The 21,040-nt window shown below is 39.7% G+C and overlaps 1 protein-coding gene across 16 annotated transcripts in view; it reads left to right on the top strand.

Moving 5' to 3' along the window:
- The window catches only part of LOC110835423 (uncharacterized), a 310,206-nt gene that overhangs the window by 228,424 nt on the left and 60,742 nt on the right, over positions 1-21,040 (top strand). Inside the window, exons 5-6 of one of the 16 annotated variants that reach the window (XM_087350110.1) lie at positions 40-620; positions 5,354-5,650. The exons of 9 other annotated variants lie outside the window; for them this stretch is intronic. In XM_087350110.1, the coding sequence (XP_087206236.1) occupies positions 40-62 (23 nt within the window). In that variant the 3' untranslated portion in view covers positions 63-620; positions 5,354-5,650. Of the gene's footprint in view, positions 1-39; positions 621-5,353; positions 5,651-9,664; positions 9,684-21,040 lie in introns of those variants that run through there. 6 more of the 16 variants (XM_087350096.1, XM_087350107.1, XM_087350098.1 and 3 more) reach the window with 6 other exon arrangements.

Genomic DNA, 21,040 nt, shown 5'->3' with positions numbered 1-21,040 from the left:
GTTATATATATATATATATGACCTTATGTATTTTTCCAGATACTTCTATGCAGAATCCGTAGGTGACTTTATGATCTTCCTTCGTACAGAATGCTTACTATTCCCATCGTCAGGACGATGATTGAGGCAGCGTGTTCATCTTAAAACGTCGGTCACTATCTACGAGACTGCACAGAGTAACATATCATAAGACATTCGGGGTTCATTACTGCAAATGAATTAAAATGACTTTCTTTAGCCCTCTACTTGCATTCCCTACCATCATCCTTACTCCGCTTTCTGTCTGCATCATTCTTTTTCTCTCTCTTCATTCTTCCGATTATTCGATTGAAATCTCCACCCCAGTTCATCCCTGCAGTCAAGAGAACACAGTCGTCAGTCACATCACAAGCAGAGAAGTCCTTGTGACGAGGTGGGCAATCATCAGCTTGTGAATTGTCGCTCTTGAGGCATTCGTACCATGTCCTCCGCCCCTGAGGCTCTTCCTTCGCAGGCCGCGACCTCATGACAATGCTCCGCGAGGCAGTGACAACGATTTCTGCCTCAAACCAACGTCTCAATCACATGGCCGCCACTCCTGAACGCAAACACTCGACTCAACGCCACGTCAGCAGCTTCAGGTACTCACTTGTTCCTTGTTTGTTTGCATAAAACGTAGTCTTTTTAACAACGTCATTCGGAATATGAATTCTGTTGCCACTTGCATTTTGTTTTGAAAGGTCCCACTGGGCACTCCAGGACGTCCTAACACGAACATGCCACCTGACTTGCTTCCTGTAACGACACCTTTAGCATTTGCGTCTTTTCTATCGCTTTTGTTTCGTCACATTCAAAGTCGTCCTTGTAAGCGCATGACTTCATGTCACGTCGTGGTCGCCGGTGATGGAAATCGGCATTACACGTAGATAAATAATAAGCTTTACTCCTGAGGAAGTATCAGCATCAGTTAAACAGTGTCCGCTCGATATAAACTACAGTACAATGAACACACCCACGTAAATCGAAAACACGTCTGTTTTCCTACGCGGCGTCAGAACCCAAAACAACAACACTATCGTCTTTCTCACGCCCTCAAGGTCCTTAAACATATCAGAAAAGTAATTTCCTGTCCAGATCTGAATTGGTGGGATAAGATGCGACCCGTGGACCAAATGTTGCACATAGCTGATGAGATATTGAGACCACGCTGAAGTCTTGTGACCTCATCAGAATGTAGCAACCAATGTCGTCGACATTGACAACGGTATGATGGATTTTATCTGAAGTGTGTAATCAGATCTGCCATCTTTGAGTTACGATGACAAGAACCTGGCGTCCTCAGGGCGACGACCTGGCTTTGTATCATTGTTCTAACCGACAGTCGATGTATGTTTGCTACAGTGAATTTTTACGTAAAATAAATATACTGTCTGTCACTCTTCCATGTACCTAGAACTCCGATCCAATGGCATGCATACGGAGTCCCGTAATCTAGAAACGTCACAACTGGAGGCATTCAGTGGCCACGTAGGTCATGTATTGGCCTCAGACGGGAAAACGTTCATATCAATTTTCGTAAGAATCTGTTCAGCGATTTGCGATGATAATCTTGCTGACAGACAGACAGACAGACATACAGACAGACAGACAGACAGACGACCAGCCCTGTATTCGTTCATTTTGTGCAAAGAACGCGTGACTAACCTCAGAATCATTGGTCATTAATATCGTCGACACAAATTTAAAGTAGGAAAAACTCCACTAAATTTGGCAAAGGTCATAACACACAAACATTTAGTAACTAACTAACTAGCTAACAGAGTACGAGTTAGGACGCTGATGGGACTGATCTATAGTAAACTGGAGAAAATTTAGTAATGAGCAGCTTCACAATTTGTATTGTTCGCCATTTATTATTATGATGATCAAATGGAGGGCAGTGTGATGGATGGTGAATGTAGCGGACACGAGGTAAATTACAAATACTTGCTAGGCTTTGATAGGAAATTCTGAAGACAAAGTCCACTCGGAAGGCCTGGGCTTAGATGGGAGAATAATATTAAAATGGATCTTAGGGAATTAGTGTTGGAGGGTGTGTATTGGATTCATCTGGCTCAGGATAAGTTCTGGTGGCTGATTCTTGTGAAAGCGTGTGTAGATATCTTTTTTGGCCGTCTGGAGCGATTGCCAACTTTTGAGGTTCTTTGCTCCTTGCAGTTTTATAGTCAACATCTTAGCCATTGAAACGCGTGAGGTTTAGGTCTTTGATTGCCAGAGGTGACAATATTTTAACAAAACAACTGAAAAGAAAATGGAGAATTGATTTTGATTTGTCTCGTAATTTTATTTTGAATCTCATATATAAACATAGGAGTAATTAATACTGTAATCGTTCCGTCTTAATGTAACCATTTTTAAGCAGATTTTGTGTGATGTATTTCGGATCAGGGCGGCCTTTGTCCGTCGGTCTGGGGACAATGGCAACACACTGCCACTATTCCAAGAACTGTCTGTAACTTGTGTCTGCGGGGTACGCGTCTGACACAACATATTTCGTTGTCTGAGTGCAGAAACATTCTGTTGATATATTTCTGTGCCTTGTTTCCCATATAGAACACGCAAGATCGCTGTAGCTTTTCTGTCCCTCTGGACTGGAATATGCCATTTCCTCCCCCTGCGGAGCGATGTGATCTGAAAGATACGCTGTTTTCATCTGCCCCCTTATCCACCCCCTACGCACACGTAACTGGGTTTCACAAACAAAGGCAAAAAGCCACTCTTGAAATCGCCCCGTCCCCTAAAATTCCACCCCGTCCTACCTGTAACAATACAGATCAAGAAAGGAGACCTAGAAAAATCTTTTACCTGCTCCACATACCTTTTTCACGTTTTGACAGCCGTAAAAAGTCAGACCTTCAAAAGACGTGACGGAGACGATAAAAAATCAAATAAGGGCATGGAATGGGGGAGTGTGTCAAGTGGTTGGTGGAGCTATGAAAATTTGAAAAGGGACCAAATGGGGGGAGGGGGGTCAGAGAATGCCCCAATTAGCAAGGAATTCTTGTTCCATTTTCTACAACCCTGAGTTCAGGCAGACAGAAAACAGCACATCATGCTAGCTGGTCATTTCACAGACAAACCTCACAACAAGACTCAGAAGGCGTGCTAAGGGCTCCTCAGCTCGGTGCACCCTGCTCAGAAAGTTAGATTCCGCTATAACTGTAAGTTACACAACCGTATTGTAATAACGTCGAACACATCCTTTAAAAATGTGGACAAATTCAGTTCCGAACGTTCGTTTAAAATTTGTCCCTACGTCAAGCAGGGTCACTTTGAGATTCCAGTAGTCACATACCTGGTGAGAAATTCACACTTTTTGTGTTAATGAAGTCCCGCAACTGGACACAACCCTAGCCAGCTGAATCCAGTCCATTAGGGCGAATTCCTTCTTTGCAGCTTCGGTCATCAACCTTAGTACGCATGACCTTATCATATCGTGCGAGCGGCATTTGTCACAAACATTCTCTTAAGTCCCAATATCCTCCTTAGCCCCCTGTTCTCAAATATTCGCAAAATAGACCCACCTTCTTTATTTAGCGGGGCAAACCACGTCAAACCTTTAAAGTCCAGTGGTAACTGTATGTACCACCTTCGTTAATAATCAATAAATTTGTATTTTGTATTTATGGGTATCTTATAACATACGTTACCAATATTTTAAGGAAGTTCACCCCTTGTCGCTTGTCAGCTGTTGCTTATTTAACATTCGTAGGCACTCTCAGTATTTATAGGCCGTGTACGTTATCCGCAGGCGCAAAAACCCGTCTTGACAAAGGACCCACTTAGCAAACAGAATCTTCATGAAAATTAATTCACAACACAAGATTTCACCTTATCCATTATTCATGTCGAACCATTTTAAATAAGACAGCGGTTTTGAAGTACCCACAGACTGAATTGCAGTTGGGTGACAGTCACGTTTGAACATACCAGTACCAAATGTACTTATAAGTTAATGAACAACGGCTTAGGACCTAACCATTCGAGAGCCATCCACTTACCCCGAAATTCATTTGAAATACACGTTGGAGGAGGTTCTTAAATCTTAAGATTTAATTCACGCTATAAGAAATCAAGATCAAAAGTAGATACTAAGAATGTATGTTCGTCATTGTTAAATTATTCAGTTTTCAAATGTTTGGCCGTGTAATCAATCAAATGAAAATATTTAATGCTCATTAATAGTTATTTATATAATTTTTTATTGTTATGGGACCCTGATTTTTGCCATAGCTTCACGACGTCTTAATAAGACCCTGGAATACGTGAATGCACTGACGTGTTTTGTCTTTAGCACCTACTGTCCAAAGTGGTCACCCAATTAAATGTTTCCCTCAATGTATACGCTACTTTCATTTAGATTAAACTGTCCGTCTGCACGATTTATCTTTGAAAATGTTGTCGAATACAGATATTTAAAATTGGCATTTGGGCTTCATACCAACAATCTTTCATAGTTGTTGGAAATGTTTTGATGCAACACTTTACAGAGTGTATAGATAGACTAATCTTAAAAAAAATTCTCATACAAATATAGACCTACTGTAGAGGTTACTGTTTTCTTAAACTCCCATTAGCGATAGTTTAAAAATGTGGGAATGAATTAGTAATTTATTCTCCCACCGTTAAGATATATTTCTTTTTAAAAACCAGAACTAGTCATATTTCCTTGAATTCTCGGAAGTAGTTTATCCTGCACATGTACAGTCGCGGTCATGTTTTTTGGAACACCCGTTAATGGGCGCGTTTCGTAACGCCGACATATTGTTTCCCGATTTTCCTGATTTTCCGCAGAGGCAAACAATGCAACGTGGCTGTTTGTTCTGGAATACTGCGTGTCAGAGATCTACTGAAGTCAGCAGTACCACTGCTTTAAGACTGTCTGTCTGTCTGTATATATGTAACTTCTTTTTCCATAAGCAAACACGAAGCAGTCGCTGGCTCTGTGTACACACGAGTGACATGCACATTTTCGTGACGTTCCGTGTTCGCAACGGTCATTGTAACATCTACTGGAACGATTTTTAACGACAATGATGAATAGTTATTTTCAGGTGTACGCCAACCAGCCAAGTATTTGTTGTTATTTTCTTACAAGTCCCAAAACTTCTCTTTTTTACGAAGCTATAAACTTTTATTGTTCCCATCTTTGTCTTGATGTACGTCCGTCTCCTTTCAAAAGTATTTTCGTACCATCTGCGTTCAAGTTAAGACGTGCATCATAGTGGACCAGATGTTAGGTTAATGCTCTATATAAGTGCGTAACTATAATCTTAGATCGCCTTGTAATTCATTCGGTTTATTTTATACACAGTTGCCACCGCGCGAACCTTCATCCGGACAGCTATTATTTGAGCAGAGAGTTTAATGACGGATCAAGACATGAAAGTTAAAACACACGTTCTTATTAAGCCTTAACAGCGTCACACGGATCAGTTTTTCCAGTTATGTGGTGAGACTGTTAGCAATTACATAACAATGTAAATGAAATATGTTTCTATTTAATCTTTAATTGACTAACGTAAGACTTAATAAAATTGTAATACTCACATATTATTTTAAAAGCGAGAAAATGTACAATATTTAATGTATAATATGCTCGTAAAATCAATTAAATCATTGTATCGTTTGATGAACAATTTAAAATATTTAAATATTTAAAATGTTTTATTTTAAATATCACTGCCGTGAGTCAATCACCTTGTACTTTCGTAAAATAAATGTTTCTTAGTCTCCGAATTATAACTTTAACAAAATTCATTTGATTAAACGAAACGACTACAACACGAAACTTTACAAATTTGAAGTTTTCAAAAAAACGAAAATATGGAATGTGGTGTTCTTGGTTGTGATGCTTTGTGGTCATGCACATGGTTACTGACGTTTCGGAGGAACATATCGCCTTCATCTTCATGGGTGGTAAAAACAAATGCATCACTAAACTGTGAAATTTTTAATTTATAGGTAATATGGCTGGCAACAACATTTGGCTTGAAGCATCTCAGTGAGAAAAGTGGGTTGTTTCTCAGACATGTTGGTGAAATTTTACTGAACTTTTTCACCCTCCTTTTACTACGGCGAAGCTTCTGTAATATTGCATGAACGGTACAAACATGTGAAGCATTGTATTTAAATTCTAAAGCTACATAATTGCATGTCCCTTTAATAGGTTACTAATTAGAGAAACATCCCACGCCCAACGCACATCCTGAAAGCCGGAATTCCATTGTCTGCCCGTAAGACAGCGTAGTTAATCAATTTGGTATCAATCAATACACTTTATTATGGTCGCCGTTTTACAAGAAAGAACTTTCACTAATCACCGCGAAGTATTGTGTTCATTGACACACCGTCGGCCAACCTTTGAATTGATCTATGAATGGACATGAGTCCAAAACACTGCACGTTTCTGATCTTTCATTCAAATAGGCCGATTACACTTTGACTCTAATGAAGTATAGAGCATCATCGTCGACGGATTCTGTTACATGCAACTGTGGAATATGTCTTCGTAGGCGGTAAATTAATTGTAAAGCGTAGAATGTGAGGTAAGCACGGCTTTGAGTCGGGTAGAAGTTTATAAACGTTTCAGGCCCTGATGGTGGCAGCATTAAGTACGTTTGAAACCTTAGTAAACGTCTACCGATCTACACGCCGCTGCGCCCCAGAAGGCAGCCATCTTCTAATTCTAAACCGTTCTGACGACCGCGTGTTACAGTTGGCATTACTGTGTTTCTGAAGACTATTTTCTTGTTCTGGGTTGTGACCAACGTTTCGGAGAAACATACTGTGCACTTCTTCAAGGCTAAAGTTGGACTTCAGATTTCAGTTTCTAGATGGATACAGTATGTTTCTTCGATACGTTGACATTTGCTGACGAGTTTAAATATTTTAATTGCTGACGAGTGTACACGGCGCCAAAACTCACAAGGACAAAACATTATCTGTCACATAAATTAATTAACAAGTTTCATATTCACGTATCTCAAACCAGTGGTATTCAACCAGGGGTACGCGTACCCCCGGGGGTACGCAAACACATCTTAGGGGGTACGTGAAATTTAAAAAATATATATATTACTTTATGATAAACACTGAATAATCAGTAATATAATTTATTTAATTTATTTTAGATGTAGATTATATACTATGTATAACTTGAATTATACACCAACAACTTTGGGGGTACAAAGTTGAAGAGAAATTACATCTTGGGGTACGCGAACATGAAAGGTTGAATACCACTGTCTTAAACTACGAGAAACAACCCCGCTCGACAAATGTGCACTGCGAAACTCACCATTAAGCTCGTGGATACAGTGGTGTAGGGGGAGAAATGAAAGATGAAGGTATCCAAAGGAAACACTGGGTACCGCACAAATGTAAATACGACCCTTCAGTCTGAGTTTAATAAAGAACACGTAATTCTCTCAGACCACACGTACTGTTGCCTTTTTGATGCAATCAGAAGAAATCAGATGTAATTTCTCATTCACTGTGCACTTTGCAGATGAATGTTACTTCCAGTGATACCACAAGAAAAAGAAGAAGAGGAATGTAATGGATGTTGAGACAATGGCTACGTGCCTCGGTATTCGCTTCCCATTCATTCAGCTCTTGTCCGCAGCTACTGTCTACACGAAATAATTATGAATTATCGGAAAGCCGCAATCAAAACGCTGTATGAAGCGGCCATTGGATCAGGGCAGTCAGTGCCGTGATCAAACAGCGCGTAGAATTTGAATCTACAAGCGGATGGATACATAACACAATTTGCTTTCATGTTTACATATCTTAAAATATTCCAAAAATTAATTTGTCTTGTTATTGATGTTTCCTCTTGGTTTATATCCCCGTCTTAACGTTTGTGTTTTTAGCATGATGTGAATCAAATTAGCGAACGAAGGAGAATTCGGACCTAACAAAATACGTAATGAATTTAGATTAAATTTGGTATTAGTGTCCCTCACAAAAAACAAACGAATACATTTAATTGTGGTTTGTGGTAGTGAAATGAAATTAAAATTACAGCCATTTTGAACTGGAGCTACACGGACGTCAGGAATATTAAATTAAATATCGGTATTATTGCACATTGATTTTATAAATTTTAATTTTAATTTTAACAACAACATTTTAAAAATTAAGTTTGTGTATAGACTGAAATAATAAATAAATATATACTGCACATTGATATATATTATAATTAAATTATTTTGAATGTTAACGACAGAAATAATCCCACTTACATTTATTTATAATTTAAAGAATTCCAATCGGAAAGTTTACAACTAGAACTATTTATGGAGTTAACAAGTACTACTGAAACGTCGGTAAATTTCTTCAAGGCAGAAGACAGCCAAAGTCTCTGTAATCTGTATATAGACCACCGATTCGTACAAGAAATGTAGACTTATATCAATAATAATCGGAAGATTAAAAAAATTAACTATTTATGTCTCTGGTTACAAATCTCTTTACGACAAGCGCGGTATGTTCACGCGTGCAAGTTCTTCGTTCGATAATACCGAGTCTTGATGCTGAATTGCAGAAAATTAGTTTTTGAGATATTCCAGTCTGCCTCTTAACTGACAGCCACGTTTTATCTCCGGACGGCAGTCGAGATCCGAAGGAGAACTCAGATTGATGAGTTATGTCTGATGATGGTTCGGAATAAGCTACTCAATTATTGTGATAGCTGAGGAGGAAAATTAGGTTTGTATATTATGGGTAGCAAGACAGGAGCCGGGCGCGGAGAATGGCCTCTAGTACAAATTGCAAGGTACGAATACGGTTGTGAGCCAGAAATTACTTCTCGTGATTGGTTTGGGGAGATATTACGGCTTGCAGTATTGTTCTTGCGGTTATGGCGAGGTTTACTTAAGGCTGGCAGCGACTTTTCATTCGCATGAATGAGAAACCTCTGAAGACGGATACAGAACGTGTCTCCGAAACGTTGATGTGCTGACGAGTCTACACGGCGCCAGAACCGAGAACATTATCGTCCTCACCGGCGTGAAGACCTCAAAACTTTCGAGAAACCTCTCTTCTTTTATAATCCTGTGTCGTAGGTTCGGGTTAACCACAAAATCCTGCAGATACATGTTATTTTAGTACATTAAAAAACAAGCGATCGGAAATTTTCAGTGTGGTACCTGGGTTCGAACTCCGGTAGGGGTGGAAATTTGTAGATTGGCTTCAGGTGGTTTAGGATAAGGTCCTCAATGATACGGTAATGAACTTTAGCGATCTGTAAAAGAATGACTTTTTTTGACCAGCTAATGAACGATCAAGATTTTGAATCGCGACCCACGACTGTGGAGTGAAATTGTTTTATTACTCATTTTCTTAAATAAAGAAAGATGCCGTCTTTTCACAAATGCCCCGGTCTGAGATCCTGAGACTGAGGCATATTTTTTCTTGTTGAAAGTAATGCATTCTGATAGCTCGCAGTGAAACACACAGTTAATGACAGTTCTACCCCTTCATGGCGCAGTGGAGGCATGGTTTGGACAGTAGATGTTAGTGGTAGCACACACTGCGAATTCTGTGCGCTTCAAAGTTTACCTTTCTGCGTTGTTTTCAGTTCTTATGATACTTAGAATTACTGTGGAGGATTGTGGACGTCTAAATACATAAATAAGGTACAAATTATTATTATCATTTCTTATTTCATAATGGAAGCTGTACTCTGTTTTGTCACTTCGTTTCTTTGCTTGTGTTTTCGTATGTCACCCAAACGACTATTATTATGTTATTTTTAGGCCCATTTAAGTTTGACATTTGATATCTCCGTATTTTATTACACAATAATTATTCATCACCCAAAACTCATAGTGACATCGTAAAACATGTGAAAATATTTTTTAATAAAATGTTTACATTTGGCCTTTGAACTTCGACATATCTGTGTTCTTCTGCACCGTGATATGTCGTCACCGAACACCAGTAATTACATAGAAATACATAGACGTACAATCTCCTAAAACACTGATTTTGTTTAGCTTGTTTAACTCATTTGCTTCTTCTTATATGAGGACTTTTTAAGTATGTCTTTGTTTCTTGTTGTTATTAACATGGTTGTTCTCCGTTTGCTTTACAAGTAATCAAATTAAGGTGAATTTCTAAAATATACTCTTTTAGTACAGAAAATCATCTAATCGGATTTTTATTACGTTTTTTATGCATTGCTGTGTAAATATGGGGTTGACTTTGTAGGTACCGAGGTTATAAATAGTTCTGATGTAGTGCTTTTACTTACAGGAAAGTGTTTGTTTTTTTCCTCTGTACAGAACACGGATACAAAAACCAAACATGCATAGGAACTAATACATACAGATTTCAGAGAAAATTCACTTTAGACAATTTAGTAAAATGGGGAGTGGTGTTCTATGTGTCATATCGTACCCCATGTTCTGAAGACAGATGAAATATGTCAACAAAGGTAAGCCTTGTAGGATCTTCGTTACCTTGACATCGGTAATCATATTTACGTTTGGTTAGTGTCTGATAGGTTCTCTTCAAAATTCGATTGCGCATTGGTTGTATCTGTAATGATATGCTGACTGCGAATCATTCACACAAACTATTCAGCATAAGATAGCAACGTAAACGTTTCTAGTCGTGTTACTGGGGTGTAGCCTGTGTTGGTTTTCGGTTAACCGTGTGGCAAGATTATTTCAGATGCTGAGAAGATGGAGTATTTGTAAGGATCCTGTCGTGGCCTATTTCAATGTCGTTGCAAGAGACTGAGAGATATTGAGATGTAGCCCGAATTATTGCGAAGTCCCATATGAAATGCAAGAGGATTGCAGGTCAACAGTGCAAAAGTTTGATACTTTTATTTGAAAATAACTTTATTTACAGTAAGAATTACTTTTTTAAACTAACAAATCATCTATCGATAATTAACATAGGGATTCTTCTGCGAAGTCGATAGCAATGAATAATCGAGAATGCAAAATTGAATTAACAAAACATGCCTGTGCATTGAATCTGAGAAGGGCAAAGATTTAGAAGCAATCAATTGCTAATGGTAGGCCACGCAAAGCAAATTGATCTTTACGATTAGATTTTGCTGTAGGCGAAGTAGTTCGGTCACGAAGTTGATGTCAGGAACATGGACTACAGGCATTGGAGTGCCTTACGATCCAACAACTTCCTTTCCTTTGTACTCGGCCCCCATCATTGCTTCCGCCGAGTCAATTTCTGACTACTTAAGGTTGCAGAAGAGACGTTGTCATGTGACAGTAATACGCCTATTCTTAATTTTATATGAAGACTCGGACAGATTATTTTGACGTAAACACATTAAAGACACTCCCAGGAACAACCACTTAGTAACGGGGGATAAATTAGCCGGAGCGTGACCTCACCATTTATCTGATACACTTAAGAAGTTAAGTATATATGGAGCTATATCTCAGCTTCCCTATACACCTTTCTGATGTGATACTGAGGTGCAGGGGCTAGTACACCATTGGGTGGTACTAAGTGGATTCATCTGATAGGGACCGAGAGATGACTTTTGTGAACCTTAGGGTTTCGTGGAATTCTTCAGGAGATGGGTGACTGACAGTTTGTCAAGGACGATTGTCCCGTGGAGTTGGTTGTGTTACTTATTGGCTATCTTTTTACCCGGAGTAAGTTTATGGCGGTCTGCCGGATTGTAGCGCCGTGTGGTCTGGTCGAAGTTCTGTTATTCTGCATTTGAAGGCGTCTGCTTCGTTAATATGCACTGGAATCAGCTCGGGCCTGGTCGAGAAGCGACTTACCGAAACGAGGCGTGATATTCCCATGACTGATACGCCGATTTAGGCATGTAATAACGCGACACCTTCCCGACAACGGAAGCACTTATTTCGTAATCAGACAACGGCCGTGGGATTTGTAACGACCACACTCCAATCGGACCCTTGTTTAACTGCTGCTACTTTGTGTGAGTTCACGGTTTGTTGTTTGATATATGTCAAATTTTTTAATACCATTTTATTGTTTTTGCGAAGTTCGGTGTAGGTCTCTGATTGGTGCGTCCTGGCAAGACAGAGAAAACATTATATCGTAATTCTTGCATTTGAAAAGAGACCCAGAGCCCTACATAGTTAAAACATTTGGGATTTCCTTTACATCATTATGAATCAAGTAAGATTATACTTAACTTCCTGTTTCCAAACCCTCTACTGGTGGGGATGTCCAAAATCGCATTCTGCCAAAGGTTTATGATACATATTCTGCTTGTTTTTGATCTGTATCTGCAATAATAAATTTGACAGGTAGTCTTCAATGCCACTGACGACGTTCAAGTTGATCTTCTGCGTTGTCACGCCGGAGAAACGTACTGCGTCCGTCTTCGGTGTTGAAGGCAGGTATTGAAAATTAATGCAGTATATTCGTCCGAAGCAAATCTACGAGACATCACAACGCAGAAGACAAACATAGATACTTAAAATCCTCTCTACCATTCAAGTCTAAGTGTTTGTAAAGAATAAGAGAGGATTAAGGAATTATAGACAAGCAATCACTTTCTGTTACTCGGTGACTGCGTAAAAGCATGAGTAATTACACATTCTCGTGTGAATATGAGTAAAAAACTGGTCCTGGAAGAAGGGCGAATAACTATTTTTGATGTACGTAAGTCGTCTTCTGAGATAATTACAGTTATAGCAAGTACAACAAAAAATGGAACGAACCTGAAGTTGATGGTGTATTACACAAAAGAAGGTCAGTAGTAACAGTTGCCTGCGCTTCCTGGCAGAAATCGTTACCATTCGTTCTGCCCGGCAATTTTTTTCTTTTTGTATTTACTGGCGATAAATTGCCCTGTACGAAGAATCGTGGGAAACAAGGCAGCCCCTTGCAGACTACGTTATTTGTATACTCGTGGTGCGAAGATAAGAAATGTGTACAAAATTTTGTATTTAAGCCCAAAGTGGAAGAGTCCATTCGGAAGAACAAGGAATAGATGGATTGACTATATTTCACGGAACTTATTTTAAGTAAGGTTGGAAGGTGTGGTTGTACATGAAATCGCATTTCTTAATTATCACCTTTTCACGAAAGTCCCTCTTCTGTTGGAATTAGATAAATAAAATAGAAGACAACGTATATGAAAATTAAGCGGATAAGGTGAAGTAGGAAGAGAAGGGATTGAAGTTAAGAATAAAGATGACGGGATTAATTATGGAAAATGCGATAAAGTATAATACAGGCTGTCCATAAATTAGCGTAAAATCTGAAGTGAATGTAATTTATAACACAAACGAAAACCTATATATTAAATACAGTCGCAGTACATTCCAGTTTTTTCACATGGTGGTCACAGAAGATCATACACAAGTATTTTTATGTGTGTTGTGAATAAATAATCACACGCACTTCATATCGTCCGCTATTTTATGGACACCCGGTATAATAGTTGCGGTTACATATGTAAAGGCTGTGAACAGTACAAAATCACTGTAAAGCAGAGGAAGGTAACAAAATATGACGAAAACACAGAAAATTCTTGAAAAATGCTTACGTCTTTCTCAGAGAATAGTGTGATATGCCTTGGCACCGAACTGCATCAAACGCCCCTCCACTTGTGGTTCAATTACAATAGTAAATGTCGTCGTCCACTGCTACAGCTGATGCTGTCCGTCCACTGACAACACTCTGAGCTTCGGACCGGTTTTGTCTTAAGAATGTTCGCCGGGTCGTAAAACCAATACAATAAAGAGAAGCGCCTGAATATTAATAAATAAACACGGAATGACGGACAGAGATTTAACCCCCGGAACATTGCATTCATACCTGCCAAGCAATCAGAAGAACCATAAAACCACGCTCTTTACACATATTTGCTTTTAACTGTGAACTGGCGAATTGGAGTTCAGGTTAAGCGTATATTCAATAAATTACAGTTGTACCCTTCAGGCACCATTATTTTTAAAATAAGGTTATTAAAAGTATAGGGTGATGAAAAAATCGTTTAAGGCTCACTGTGTTATTAAACAGATTTCTCCAGCGTCAGCACCAACCGTTCGTATTCTCAATAACTTCGGGGTTTCAAATACCAGTGTTTATCCATCTATCATGAGTTCTAGGCAGAATTATATCCTCTTTCCGGAAGACAAATTTTAATATTATTTCCATCTACTTCAAGATTACGTAGATGACCTCTTTCTTTGTGTTCCGAATAAAATGCCATGTGTATTTTGTATATTTCCCTAATTCGCTACAAGCGTTACACATTTCATCACACTTTATTTTACCATCCTAAATTAAAACAAATGAAAAATTGGCACGAGAACTTTTATTGCAGGTCACCACAATAACAAACGTAATTGATATTCGTTCAGTATATAAAGTATCTGACAAACTGACAGAAACAGCATTCCATAACAAAATTATATAAAACATATTGAGTGTTTTCTAGGCACGCGAATTTTTTTCGTTGTGGGTCGGCCGTGGGGGGGGGGGGGGGGGTTTGCAATTTTTCAGACTGACTTCATAAACAGGCTTACAGAAGAATATATCAGACGGGCGTATGAAGATAAATTCAAATCTGTTATGAATTCATTCCACATGCAGCAGTGTTCTAAACAACAAACACATGCATTTAAGTCTGCGTCTTTTGTAACTGACGACTCCTGTCAGCGTAGCATGCCAGGACGAGGCATCATCTTATTGGACATGTTCATGAGATGTTTAACTGGTTTGAAAGCTAAAGTGACAGGAAGTCTGGCGGGCGGTATTGTACTGACATGCGAGCTTAACCTAACCGTTTGATTGTTACAGAACTCTTTTCTTTCAGCAGGTTGCATTCCTGCGCCTTGTATCCAGACTGTAGCATTCGTGTCCACGGTACAGTTCACAGATCAGGAGAAAATCTCTGCTAGGAATTCGATATACGCGCATGCGCAAGATTTCGCGTTGAGTGACGACCCATCCTAATAGCATTCGTTCCACAACCACTGAACGAACAACTGACAACAGGCTTTCGTGTGTTCTAATGGGTACAGCTTTAAGATTACCTCACAGCGGCACAGTGATTTAATCTAGAATACTATCGCAACACTCGCAGAACACATTAGAGGTGCACCCACTACACGCTACTCTTAACGGCTTGATGTTTTCAGTCTGTGTGTAGTAACGTAAAAACTGACGTGTCACACTTCCCACCAATAGCAGCCCTCTAGTCCAGCTGATAAGTAACCTTCCCCCCGCACCGCACCAGAAACGAATTCCCCCAGCAAGGTTTTTCTCGTCATCTGTGGACAGTAACAAGTTGCGTGTAACTGTGGCGACATTTTTAAAGCAGATTTGTAAGTTTTGTGAGTTTTCAGGTTAGTAATTGCTCTTTCAGGTAACTGTTTTGAATTCTTTCCGATAACGGCCGGTAATAATGCCTTAACTAACTAGATGGCTTACCGAACCCGAAGGTTCATCACCGAATTAATCAAAGCCCTCCACCGGACCCTGTCCTAGGCCAACAAATTCCAGTCTCCTTCAACTCCTATCTCCCATAGATCCCGCCTGAGATTATCCTCCCATCTACGTCTAGGTCTCCCCAGCGGTCTCTTCCCTTCAGGTTTCCCAACCAATACCCGGTGCACACCTCTTGTCCCATCCATGCGCGCTACATGCCCAGCCCATCTCATTCTTCTCGACTTAATCACCCTGACAATACTGGGGGAGGAATAATGCCTTTGCGTCCTAAATTTGAAAATAGTATAACCAGGCCAACACTAAAAAGTACGCATTCGAAAGTGACGTACTTTAACCGTTTCCCCGACATTGTATTCTTTCACGAGTCTGTCAGCTTCGTCAACATTTTTTTTCCGTTATGACAAAAGGTCCTTCCGTAAGCCCAATTAAAATGCGTTGGTTGATCGTTATCTTAAGTCGGTAGGTAACGGAACCTAGTGGCAAGTACCCGAAGTACAAAGCACGCCATCAGAACGCTTTGTTCTCTCTCCTCTCTGGTTTATCAATATTCTGCCTCTTTTACTGACGTCTGAAGAACCCAACAGGGAGAGACAGTTTTCAGAATGTTTACAACACGAAAAATCAACCGAAAAGGCATGACGGGATAGAACAGTTCATTGAAATATGAAAACCTTTGCAGAATTATTCAGAACTAGTAGCGAATCGTCTCCTCATACTCCCGTCAGGGGGTTTCTTTGACACTTGAGTGACATGAAGCGAATGGCTTCTGTGGCTCATTCACTAATCCTGACAAATGAGCGCCCAAACAAAGTGGCTGACTGCCTGACAGTGGATGCTACACAACTAGCAGTTTGGTGGGTCATGAGCCAGGTGTTGAAAAAGACCACATGATTAGAAATAATAATAATAATAATGACAATAGTAATCTCTTTGAACAACAGGATGTTACAGAACACATTGCAGCTTCTGGTGGGTCCTGTTGGGATGCGATTAGGTTAGGCCTGGAGAGTCATGGGGCATTCTTAAGGAAATGGGTTGGTGAGGCTGCAAACCTCGTAGGATAAACGGCTTAGAGCAAATCGATGGTGAGTCATCTGACTCGAGTCTCTGGTACTACCTTTTGCATGTATTTACATACCAGTTAGGTTGATTAAGTGATATTAGCGTTACATTACGTGAATGCTTGTAAGAAATAGAAAAGAATGCAAACATTTTTAGAGACTTTCGAAATATGAAATCTCGTCTAACACATAGGCGTTACTATTTTATCATAGTATTAAATTGCACCTTGGAAGAATACGATGTGATGTTAATTCATTTGTCTCAGTATTTGTTTAACTGTAGGGCTTTTGTGAACACTGTCACAAACCTTCCGGTTAAATAAGATCAGAACATTTCTTGAGTACCTGAATGACTCATCAGCACTTCCAAGTAAACCCATGACTATAAAAATTAATGTAAGGAAAGAAATTTCGAAGAAGGGAGCCAAAGTGGCTGCAAGTTTTTGGTTACTGTGAAGGGTAACCTATGAAAATGGGAAATTCCCTTAGGAGAAGTAGGAAAGGAATTGTATTCATTTCACCTTGGCCTTGCAAGCTGTGTTGTAATTTTATCGTGAATTGAGTACGTGTTGCAGTGGAGTTGCGTCATCCGCTCCTGAAGACATTAAACAGCGTATTAGCGCTCTGAAGGCTTTCATTAGAGTCCGATCTGACAGCTGGCTCAGCCAGTGAGAGAGAAACCAGTTCAGCTGCACAGCGTTGGTTTTCGGAGACAGCATCAAAGGACAACAATTTAATCTCAGTCTTCTCATTATTCTTCGTATTTGCCGTCTTCTCTTCTTCATTTTTGCCTTCTCTTTCCCGTCTCATCCTCTTCTTCACAGGTTGAACCAAATCACGACGCGTAACTCAGTCGCAAACAGAAGAAAGAAATTAGATTAAGAAACGGACTAGTTAGTACTTCTTTCGTCTCTAATGATGATAAACTGTCCCCTCTCCCCTCGGAGCACGTTACTGCACCCGGTCGGGCAGTAACAAGTCACACCTCTGCGCGAAACGTCCTCACTACGGCGACTTTGCATACTTTCTGTGAGCATTTCAGCAGCTGCGAACTTCAAAACTGTGATAATACGACGTACGTATAACAGAAATGAGACAGATTCTCGGCTTTGCCACTTCTGCTTAACGCGATTTAAAATAATCTGTACTTTGTGATAAATGCCTTTTCTCACACAATGCTCTTAATATTTGTTACAATTTTTGTTTATAATTGTCTTTGCTTCTCTAATTCCATCTCACCATTGCTCATCTCTGCTTACTTTACTTCCGTCTTTGCTTCTCCTTACTTTACGTGCATCTTCTTGTCTTCTTCACACCTCTTCTCTGTTAATCGTCTCTGTTTCCATAGCAATGTGACGTCCGACGATGCTATACAGAGTGTAACGCGATAAACTCCGCAGTTGATACAGTGCTACCTAACACGAGGATATGCTGATTAACATAAAAGTATATTTTACCCGAAGACTTCGGCTTTGGACCACAACCCGACAACAGTTTATTCCTACTAGTTTTTATGATTGTTCTCAGTCCCCCTAGACATGTGCTGGGATATTAAATACCGATCATCAAAGTAACATCATAGGAAAAACTCAGTGTAGACAGATCTCGGGGTGGGAGTACCCTTGGAAAAGCAAAGCAATAGATTATCTTTCTCCAAATTATTTTCCTCAGAAACTGCGTAACAATTCGTGCAGAATGGTGCGTTTTTCCACCTGTATTCCGTGTTACCACGGGTGTGGATGACTGCAGAGCCACGTCGAATATTTCCTCTTACTGTCCTCACCGTCTGGCGTCTCACGTATTCAGATGGTTGAACGCTATCTTCTTCATTAGATAATTTGTCGAAGGAAAGAATGGTCCTACGGCACGGGACGTTTAGGTGTGGAAATTCCCTCGCTGATTTGCAACAGATTCTGGTTTAATACAGAGTTTTTACAATTTAAGTCCGGGTTCTGACGTCGTAATGTTCTACAGTTCAGTTCTCCGTGTCTTCATCCGTTCAGAAAATAAAATGTAGCGATATTTCATTATTAACGAGTACCAGTGCTGCTTAACTTACTTACCTATTTATCCAGAATCGTGAAGTAACACAACAAGGATAGCGTTATTAAAAATAAAATATCTGATCCTTCTAAACTGGACAACACGTCAGCCGCCAATAATAACACTTCGTTTTACTAGAGGCCACGTGAGTAACGCGGAAATAAATGGAGATATAATTGTGGTCTAGTTTCGCTCCTTAATTGCTCAGGTAGTCCTCTGTGACGTAAGAGGGGCCGTCTCTGACGTCATGACGGAGGAATTGCAGCACACGTCTATTACAAAACCAGTCACTGGTCCATCTGTCAACCTGAGGGTGAAAGGAACGCGGCTCATCCTCGTACTTCCAGCCAGGGGCATGATGGAGTTACGTAAGGGCCGGGTCAGTGTTACCAACTTGGCCCGCTCTCAACGTCTGATTCGATTACGACAGTCGATGGATGTGTTAATCCATGTTATTTGCATGAGCTCCGACTCACACAGCGTTTAAAAATACAGTCCGTACCGCAAAGAAAACACCACATTTCACCATTACCAAGATCATCTGGACATGGATGTTTAAGTAAATAATCCCCGTTTACACTGAGAATAATAAGACTTCCGACGTTAAACCAACGTTTCATTGCGACAATATCATCATCATCATCACCATCATCAAGCTTAGTTTGCACTAACTGCATAACTAGAAAGTATTATGGGCTAGTCGTGTCATTCCGTCTCATCGATTCAACTCGACGCGAAAAGCTACGAACAAGATTTTGTTTCACACTGACATTTGCAGTCACGTGGTATCTTTGTCGATACATAACGTTTTTCAATAAACTGATTTAGACAAATTTGCATATTCTTCTGTTTAATGAATAGTGGTAACAATACGCACCAACTGGTTTAACGTTCATTATTTCGATGTTTCGTTTGATCCCCGAAATATACAGAGATTGTTTCTTCAAATGTTATTAGCCGCTTTATAACGGAGATGCGATGTGTTTTCTGTGAAGTAGGATTCCGGCTTTTAAAAATTATTTAATTTGGCGATACGCGTATTATTTCTCACGGCCTCTATGTGAAAGGCAAAAACGTAATCTGTCTTCCAGTGGCATGAAATTCGTAGCGAGTTTCTTGACAAGCTTAATTGTTCAAACCGCAAGAAGAAGAAGAAGAATAAGAAATGGACGCACGCGCTTTCACGCACACAGACACGATAAATCTCCGTTTCTTTGTGAATCAGATAAAGTGAGGTGGAAATTATTTTCGAAGATTTGTAGATGTCGAGTTGCCACCACTGGGCTAGATGCAATTAACGCTACTTCAGACTTCAGGCAGACATTCTTGTTGGTCTTCGCTCTCCTCAAGCCAGAGGTCAGCGTTAAATTACGCCAGTTCATTTCAACAAATTGTCTCTTATTTGATTTACAGTTCCTTTGTACAGTCTAAGACAGTGATGGGGATACCAGACGAGAAAGTAAATACAAGGAAGAATAGAAGTACATACTCGTCACGAATAGGATTCGAACCGTCGACCCCCAGAACAAAGGAACCACAATTAACCTTAAGTCTTACGCGTCAAAGAATTTCTGACGCGTCTCCGTGTTAATTGTGTGGAGAGGCGTGACAAGAATGGTAGTTATACTGTGAAAAGAATTCGAACCCGAGACCGAAGGTAGATGTCAGATTTCTAAAGTCAGAGTTGGTCAAAATGTCACCCGCCAACCATCCATAGCCAGACTATCTTTCTAATTTGTAAATAGTTTCTAAGAATTGTGCTGCGTCGCAACTCGACAAATGATAAAAGGAAGAAAGACGTGTGAAAGTATATAACAGAGAAACAAGGAAAAGTAAGGAAATTAAAGAAAAATAAACAGGAGAAGCAACAATGAAGAAAAAATGCCCGGACAAAATAAAAACGTATCTTCTGCTGGTGGTGTCCGTTAACTGTAGTTAGTTTTAATCACAGTGTTATAAGAAATAACTTTGACCACATTGTTCAAACAGTTGCCTTGTATCGCATTGTTAAAAAAGTTGCCTAGTATCGCATTGTTAAAAAATGTGCCTTGTATTGCATTGTTAAAAAGTTGCCTTGTATCGCATTGTTAAAAACGTTGCCTTGGGTCACATTGTTAAAAAAGTTGCCTTGGATCACATTGTTAAAAAAGTTGCCTTGGATCACATTATTAAAAAAGTTGCCTTGGATCGCATTATTAAAAAAGTTGCCTTGGATCGCATTGTTTAAAAAGTCGCCTTCGATCACATTGTTAAAACAGTTGCCTTGTACCGCACTGTTAAAAAAGTTGCCTTGTATCGCATTGTTAAAAAGGTGCCTTGTATCGCATTGTTAAAAAAGTTGCCTAGTATCGCATTGTTAAAAATTTTGCCTTGTAGCGCATTGTTAAAAAGTTGCCTTGTATCGCATTGTTAAAAAAGTTGCCTTGGGTCACATTGTTAAAAAAGTTGCCTTGGATCACATTATTAAA

This window comes from Zootermopsis nevadensis, unplaced genomic scaffold (assembly GCF_977971745.1).
Source record: "Zootermopsis nevadensis isolate Lab colony 2312 unplaced genomic scaffold, Znev_1.0 Znev_ptg000017l, whole genome shotgun sequence".
NCBI classification, from domain to species: Eukaryota; Metazoa; Arthropoda; class Insecta; order Blattodea; family Termopsidae; genus Zootermopsis; species Zootermopsis nevadensis.
The sequence above is the reverse complement of the archived record's forward strand: the minus strand, read 5'-3'. Positions and strand labels throughout refer to the sequence as shown.